This window comes from Centroberyx affinis, unplaced genomic scaffold, assembly GCF_046629955.1.
Source record: "Centroberyx affinis isolate AG114_WGS23_722 - 3 ecotype Tasmania unplaced genomic scaffold, CSIRO-AGI_Caff_v1 ptg001159l_1, whole genome shotgun sequence".
In the NCBI taxonomy this organism is placed as follows: Eukaryota; Metazoa; Chordata; class Actinopteri; order Beryciformes; family Berycidae; genus Centroberyx; species Centroberyx affinis.
Window position 1 is genome coordinate 84,773 of NW_027279691.1, and position 8,232 is coordinate 93,004.

The window sequence follows — 8,232 nt, forward strand, 5'->3', positions numbered from 1 at the left end:
GAGGCTGTTGGCTTGGAAGGTTTGCGTGTGTGGAAGCTGGATGCTCAGAGTCACATAGTCCGGACCATACACTCCGAGGCTAATTTTGTAAACAACGCTTCATGTTCTAAACAGGCAATATTCAGGCACGGATTGACCTCGAAATAAAATACCAAGTTAGGACACAGGAAAATGAATTATTCAAACAGTTGCAACATACTCTGAACAATGCTATGTTTGTGGATAAACTTTGCAGCCTCTTCATAAATCAAGCCCTGCAGTGAAAAGATATTCAGTGGCAACATTTCATCATTCATTTTTAAGCTGAAGGTGATCTCACAGGCCCTAAGTAACTCCCTGCTCCCACTAATGCGAGTTTGGCTGCTATGGTGATGTGTTTGGCTCGCATTAAGGCGTCATCACGCACTATACCTTTGCAGGTTGTCAAGACATGACACTTTGCTGCTTTTGCAAGTATCATCAAAACAGCCTTCGTCATCAGTTCTTTAAGCGTATGCATGCAGACACACACACCTACACACACACACACACACACACACACATACACATACTCTCTAACACACTCCACTGAGGCTCTCATGTAGAAAACCCCTCCAACATTTCACAGCAATCAAACCAGGCTCCTGAGCAATTACTTCTGATCGCGGCCCAGTTGGCCTGGACACTGTTTATCCGTGTGGGCATGGGAATTCACTGGGCAAAACTCAGAACTCAGACGGCTTAGAGAGTGGGTATTTCTTTTTTATGTGTGGTGCACTTCTGCCAGCATATATGCCTCCCTGAAGACATCTTCACGATGGCTCAATGCTCATTTTAATTAACACATAAGCCTGTTGATGTTAATTAAAAAGCAGACTGTCGATTCCCCACCAGAAAAGATCACACAGAGGGGAGAGCGGTGGATCTAAACGCACCGCGAGATGCGGACGCGGCGAGCGGCAGCGCCTGGCGCTTATTCGGATGAGTTTTTCGGCAGCCCTCTTGAAACATATACATTACAAGTGGGAGCACATTAAACCGACTGTATCAAACAGTCTTTTGATGTTAGCGATGTGAGAGGGGGGAAAAAAAATGCAGATTCACTGAACTCAACAGAGTAAAAGAAACTCTATGTCTCGATGTTTTAACAAGGGTATTATAACAATGATAACATCACCCAGATGATGTGGAGCAGGCTGAACTCTAAATGTAGTTTAATTGGGCTATCCTGCAATCAGCTGCGGTGGTACTTACTTCATGGGCTTGAACAACGCTTGTCCATAGTTCTGGAAGGTCATGATCAACTTCAGCTGGGTGCCTCCTGACTTCATGGCTGCGAGGAAAACAAGGGAGAAGTTAGATCGGCATCTAACTGTTCCAAGCACTTTAAGACACACACACAAATACATACACACACATACGCTCGCACATATACACACCTGTTTGGCAATTTGGAAAAATGCAATTTAGCATGAACACATAATAGAGCGATCACATCTGCTGACCAATTTGCCAGACACTGTGTATAATTAAAGTGCAATTGTGGCGGTTAGGAGCTGGGTACGACTGAGAGAAAGCGCTGGCATGGAAAGCATCTGCTGGCAACTGCAGCTACGTACTTCTGGACTGACGGAGGGTTGAACATGGAAGTGGACAATTTGGTTGAGTGTAACAGGGTGGGTGGGTGTGCCTGCAGCGTGCATGTGTGTTTGAGTATCTTTGGTGAAGGACACAGGATTGAGTGAGTGAGTGAGTGAGTGAGCGAGTGAGTGAGTGAGTGAGAGAGGTCACTTTCCTTTCAATCCACGCAGTGCATTGAGATTACAATTCATTTGTTTATTATGGAGCAATCACTCTTTATTGTTTCATACACTTTGCTTCGGGGATGAAAATCATCTTCTATCAAAAGTTTGAGGAATATTAATTTCCTGAATTGAATCAAAAGTGAATTGACCCCATGCTACGTGACAGACCTGATTCCGACCAGATGTTTCGGTGCGAGTCTGCATGGCGCGTGCACGTTATCGCCGATTGCTTGTGCACATTAGACTATCCACAACCACCTCGCCCCCAGGAGGGCCTGACGCTCATGCACTCCGTCCCCCAAAACGACCTCATATACCCGGGCGGAGCAGGCAGGGCACATGTCTCTGGCTATCAGTCACATCCATGGTGTGTCCCATAGGCTGATTCAGACACACTCTGAGCTTTCTGCCTGCCTCTCTCTCGAACAAAGGGGCCGCCGGGCCTGTCTAAATGCCTTGTGTTTCTGTCATAATGGACAGGCTTTCAGGGGATTTGCCCATTTATTACAGCGCATTAACTTGAGCATATTACACAACACTGCGCTTCTGCCTAACCCCAATATCAACATAAGCCCCCTGTAGTGGACCCACTTACTGACTGGCTTGCTGGCTGCCTGGCTGGCTGCCTGTCCTGCTGGCTGCACTCTACCCCCTGCTCAGAGCCGTCTTTTGTGTTTATTGACTCTCTCTGTTTCTCTCAGAGCTCTCTCACATTTTCTCTCTGTTGTTTTTCTTCCTCTTTATGTGTATATATGTCATCCTTTTATTCTTACTCTCTCTGTTATACTGCCCCTTTCTCTCAGTTTGTCTCACTCTCCCCTGCCAAGTCTCTCCTTTTACAGTGACTCATTTTCAAAAGCGTCTGGATTTTACATACACTGTTACACGAAGTACAACCTACTTGACCTCGAGTCGCTGCATTTTCTCTACGACGGAGGATGGATATTAAGTGAAATAAAAGCCATCAGGCAGGAGCACAGAGGGAGCATTATGCCCGCACGTGTGCCGCTGTCAGATTTGCTGAAGCAGGTCAAGTGGATAGTGCCCCCAAGTAATCTATCTTTTGCTCTTTAAACTTTGTACAGCTATACAACATGCCTTAAACCTTTGAGAGATTGCTTGCGACTGAACTATGTGTTAATGCTGTGACCTTGTAGTCATAAGCCACAGTCCAGGAGGAACTGACCTCAATTCTCTGCTTGGTGCTGGCCGTTTATAAAATTCAGTTCTAATCGAAAACTACAAAAGGTAATCCCTTGTGAAAGCAAAGCTAGGCTGATTGTTTCCCCGGATTGTATCCAGGCTGACATGCGATCGAACACGACTTGAACATGAGTGAACTTCAACAGCGTGCCTTCAAGACATTCAGTTCTTTTGATTCTCCTAAAGCACATCTGTCTCTGTAGCAATGTGTCAATGTCTCTATTGATGTATCTCGATCTATCTCTTGCTCTGTCTCGCTAAGCGTCCGTGAATTAATGGATGCCGCTGTGTCTAATCTTCTACAGTATATCTTCCCCTTCTCTGGTCTTTAGGAAAGCTCCGGGCCTCCCCCGCCACCATCAGATTTCCCTCGCGTGCCATGATGATGAATCCATCCCGCTCTCACCTGTGCCACCTCACTGGACTGTATGTATGATTTATGAGTCTCACTGAGGACTGAACAAAAGGCCACTGCCTGCCCCAACAGAGAGAGCGAGAGACAGACAAAGACGAGAGAGAGAGAGAGAGAGAGAGAGAGAGAGAGAGAGAGAGAGAGAGAGAGAGAGAGAGAGAGAGAGAGAGAGAGAGAGAGAGAGAGAGAGAGAGAGAGAGAGAGAGAGAGAGCGAGAGAGAGAGAGAGAGAGAGAGAGAGAGAGAGAGAGAGAGAGAGAGAGAGAGCACTATCAGCTGAGAAAATGCTGATTTGTTGAAGAGAGTAATATTGCCTCTGTTTTCTAATTCTGGTAAGACAGATAAGTGGTAAGGCCATGCACAAACTAGGGGGCACGTAGAGTCTGATGTGCACACACACACACACACACACACACACACGCACACACACACACGCACACACACACCCCTGGATTTTGAATTGCCTGTGCAGACAGACAGCGTTTTTATAGGTGTCTCTGGGCACAGAAGCTCTTGATTGATGGATGGTACATTGTAAACAGTGGGATACACAAAACACGCACACACACACACTACCAAAGTACGGGCTGAGCTGTGTAGCATGAATGATTGCAGGCTGCCTGGGAGTGATGGAGGGACTAATATCAATGAGTTGGTGGGGAAGGCTTTAATAGGCCTGATGCTGAGTCTATTTTTAGAACTCACACTGCACAAATAGACACAAGAGTAAACCAAATTATGGCAAAAATGATAATCCTGAAAATGTTGCTAAATATTGTGATCATAATCATTTGTAATGGTTTCAGGAGACATTTTTTATTGCACTTTTGCACCTTAACATATAATTTAACTTTTTCTCTTTTTTTTATTTTTGTTTTATTTTTTTTACATTTTTCAGTGTAGTATTTCTCAGAGAAGCAGAAGTTAAAAAGCTTTGTTTACACAATAATTACTACTTTATTACTTTGGAGCGCAGCTACAACTCCAAGGAAAAACTTCTTGTTGTCTGAACTTGTTTGTTCGTCATCGGGTTTAAAAGCAAAGTATCTCCAAATGACAGACAATGATCCACTTTTAAGAAATAAAAACAACATTTTTACATTCAGGTGTGTCTCCCACGAGAGCTGCCTGCTTCTCCATCTTTGGTTTTAGTCACATGGGTGCGCGTTGCACATTACACATTCAAAGGCTGTGATTGGTCACATGTAATGGAAGCGCTTGATATAAGACAAAAGGACTTGAACTGAAAATATGACAAACACCTTGATATCACAGAATTACACGATTAATAATCGTTGAAACAAAAAATCACAATATTCTAATTGTGCAGCCCTAACTAATGCAAACCAACATCCTCAACCAAACTCACACACACACACACACACACACACACACACACACGCACACACACACGCACACACACACACACACACACACACGCACACCAAGGAAAGCACCCCAGGAGAAGCCGCAAGGAGGGGATGCAGGGGATTGAACACAGCTTTTTCACACAGATGCAGATATATATATAAAGGGGCAGAGGTGTGTGATTATGGCCTCTCTTCCTTTCGTGCCCCTTTCTCAATCACACACACACACACATACACACACACACACTCAATCATACTGTACATGGGGGAACACACTTATTCTAATTCATGCTACACACACAGACATACCAGACACACACACACCACACACTAGGGTTTGACTGATTTGGGTTTTTGAAGGCCGATACAGGCCTATTTTTAGACTGAAGGTGCCAATAGCCGATATTTTGCGCTGATGTTCAATATCTTTAAATATGAGCTCAGTCTTTTTCCCCCAGAATTTTACTCTTGTCAGGATGGAAAAACTTCTGAAACAGCATTTACACCATGGGACACTAAAACCCTGTACTGAACCCTATACTAATTAAATTGTTTTAGGTAGGTTAGCAGTCTCTTAAGCCATGGTGACATGATTTACAATTAAATGAATAAATAAAATGTGCAAAGAAAATACAATTTCACTGCATATTTTACAGACTGTGTAGCTGTGATCAGGGAGGAACCTCCATCTTATCTGCAGTGGACGGCAAGACTGGCCCATATATGAGTCTAACCCTTACCCTACCACACACACATACACCCCCCCCCCCCCCCACACACACACACACACATATATAGTTCCCCCTGGTTGACTCACCTACGCTGGTGATCCTCTGTGTAACCAGGTCCTTGAGCAGGGCGTCCAGCACTGGATTGTGTCTGGAGTAAAGCTCATAGCGGTTGATCCCGATGTGGAAGCGTAGCCAGTTGGGGTAGGATTCTGCCGTCACCTCCCCCGTTGGAGGGAACTCCTCCTCCTCGTTCCCCTCATTGTGCCTGGAAAAGGAGGAGAGGAGAGGAGAGGAGAGGAGAGGAGAAGAGAGGAGAGGAGAGGAGGTTTATTGAGAATCTTCAAGGCGCTGTGGTGCGAGTAAACTGAAGTGGCGCGGGTTTGATTCCCATTGGAATGATATTTTCTGTTTATCCTTTGTTTTAAAGGATGGGCTTTTGTTGCAGGGTATCAAACAACCTGATACAATTAAGTCTATAACTGATTTGAATTAATCTGCCCAGTAAACTTCATCTTAGTAGCACATGGATTTGTTATTATGGATTTGTTAATACGAATACATGGTTAAATTGGCAGCAACACTGAATAATGATAAACCAAGACAATTAAAAAATCATCATCATGAGTCATAAGTGGAGTGTCTGAGGAAAACAAGGAATGTGATGTTATGACAATAGTGAGGAGAGAAGGATGGGTGGATGTTCACTTTGCAACAAGAGAGGCAGAGAGGAGATGGGAAATTGACTGGATGGATGTAAGGAATTGTCTGCTGATTAATGATATCTTAATAGAGAGAGAGAGAGAGCGAGAGATGTGCAAAAGGTGATAAGTGAATGAATACAGATTTGGTGGATGTCTCATGAATTCTAGGCTGTTAAATGGGAAACTATGAGAAACTGAACTGATAGGATATCTACCTTTAAGTAGTCATATTCTAAGATTAGGTTACTTTGCCCAACCTGTATTCCTTTATTCCTTTGTGTTGCGCAGCGTGTAAAATACTTTGTCATTTAGCTACTTGTGGTGCATCCCCTCAACCCCAATCACCAATCAAACCTGTTTTACAACAGTCTAATTGTTTACTGACACCATATCCCATTGATATCACTCTTGCACTTGCCACCATATATGAGATTCCTGTTCCCTTCATGCAGCCCATCAGCTTACCATTCTTGGTTCCCCGCTGCTCTGGGATAAAACCTGATGTCAGTGTTGACGTTAAACAAGGTGTCATCGTCCGTGAGAGGGGGAAGGTCAACCTTGTATAAGGGATGCTCAAACAGAGCGGAGAGTCGAGAGACACCGGGGGCAGGGACGGTCCGACCCCCGCTGGCGTCTCTGATGAGCGGCTTGCGGTCCTCCGCGTTCCCCGCCGACTGTTTCATCCGCTTGAAGGACTCCGCTCTGTCCCCGGCCGCCGTGATCTTTTCCAGGGAATGTGATGTGAGATTGGAGCTTGGCTCGTTGCTGAAATCTTGCAGGATTCTCAGCGTGTGCTTGTTAGGCCAGCCCGCTTCAGCCGCCGACCTGGCGCGCTGCTTCCCCCAGCCCTGCGTCTCCTCGCCCGGGTTGTGAGCGCACTGACAGCCGCCGTCCCCGCTGTCCGCTCCCGCCGCTCGCTTCTCCAGTTTTGGTAACAAGTCTATCATGATGTGCATAGTGCACGCCACCAAAAACACCATGAGTATCAACACTCGGAATTTGCGAAACAATATCATCTTGATCATTTTTTTCAGAGTAAGCTTTCTTTACCAAGCGCAGCGCACCTTACGGCACAGATGTCCAACAGTGTTATGCGATGAAAAAGCAGCGTTGTTGGTTTGAATATTTTCTGTGATCATTGCACACATAATCCGTGTTATGTCAGGAACTCCATGCTTATAATGTGCTGAGCCTGGGTCTCTTACAGCAGTCCCAATTCTTCATCTCCAGCCAGGTGGACAAGCCGACACATTGCGAGCACTGGTCACTTCACTGGCAACGGCTCAAGGAGTATTCTTCATTCATTGCGTTGTTGAATAGGATACAGTGCCAGGAGGACGGACCACTAAATAAATCGTTAGGGGAGGGAAGGGAGGGGGGTTGCCCTGTTAAAAGCACCGAAATTCTTCCTCAAAACCTGTTTCCTTGTAATGCTGCCAGTACGGAGTGAGATGTGTCACAGCTGTCTTCTGAAAAAAGTCAGATGAATAGACTGATGTGGATCCCAAACCAGTGTCTTCCTAATATTTAAGATAAGCGCATCGCCAGAAAAAAAGAAAAAAAGAAAAGAAAAAGCAGTCCTTGAATATAGTCTAACAGGTGATCCGCTGCAAAGGATGCTTGGACGCCGTCCCGGTCCTTGACAAAAGCTTCTGTCACCAAGCCTCGTTGAAGTCAAACCAGAGACTGCTTGGCAGGTGCAGGGATTTGGGTTGTCATTTGTCCTCCCAACACTGCCTTGCCTTCCAACTGTTCGTCCAGGGTGGGTGTGTTAAATATTGTGATCAGACCCCTCTGAGCCCATCCTCGGCGGCGTCATGAAGAAGAGATTGGCTGCGTCTGCACATACAAGTAGCAATAGTGACATGAAAGGCGAGCTTCAGGGGGAAAAAAGGCTTTGGACTGATACACTTTGAGCCTGCAACTCTCCTCTGCGCAGGGAGAGGGCGTTGGCGCAACCCGAATCCAGTGCTACTGCCTACTACAGTATGCAGCAGCGCAGCAGAGCACCCTGCTGCCCACCTGATACCTG

General features: G+C 45.6%; 1 protein-coding gene across 1 annotated transcript in view; it reads right to left on the reverse strand.

Annotated features, from left to right (window-relative positions):
• LOC139648099 (extracellular serine/threonine protein kinase FAM20C-like) overlaps positions 1–7,933 on the reverse strand; it is a 45,022-nt gene extending 37,089 nt beyond the window's left edge. The window contains exons 1-3 of the mRNA XM_071524165.1: positions 6,666–7,933; positions 5,586–5,764; positions 1,234–1,312 (exon numbers count right to left, since the gene is read on the reverse strand). Of these exons, the coding sequence (XP_071380266.1) occupies positions 1,234–1,312; positions 5,586–5,764; positions 6,666–7,225 (818 nt within the window). The 5' untranslated portion in view covers positions 7,226–7,933. The remainder of the gene's footprint in view (positions 1–1,233; positions 1,313–5,585; positions 5,765–6,665) is intronic.
• Between the last annotated feature and the right edge of the window lie 299 nt (positions 7,934–8,232).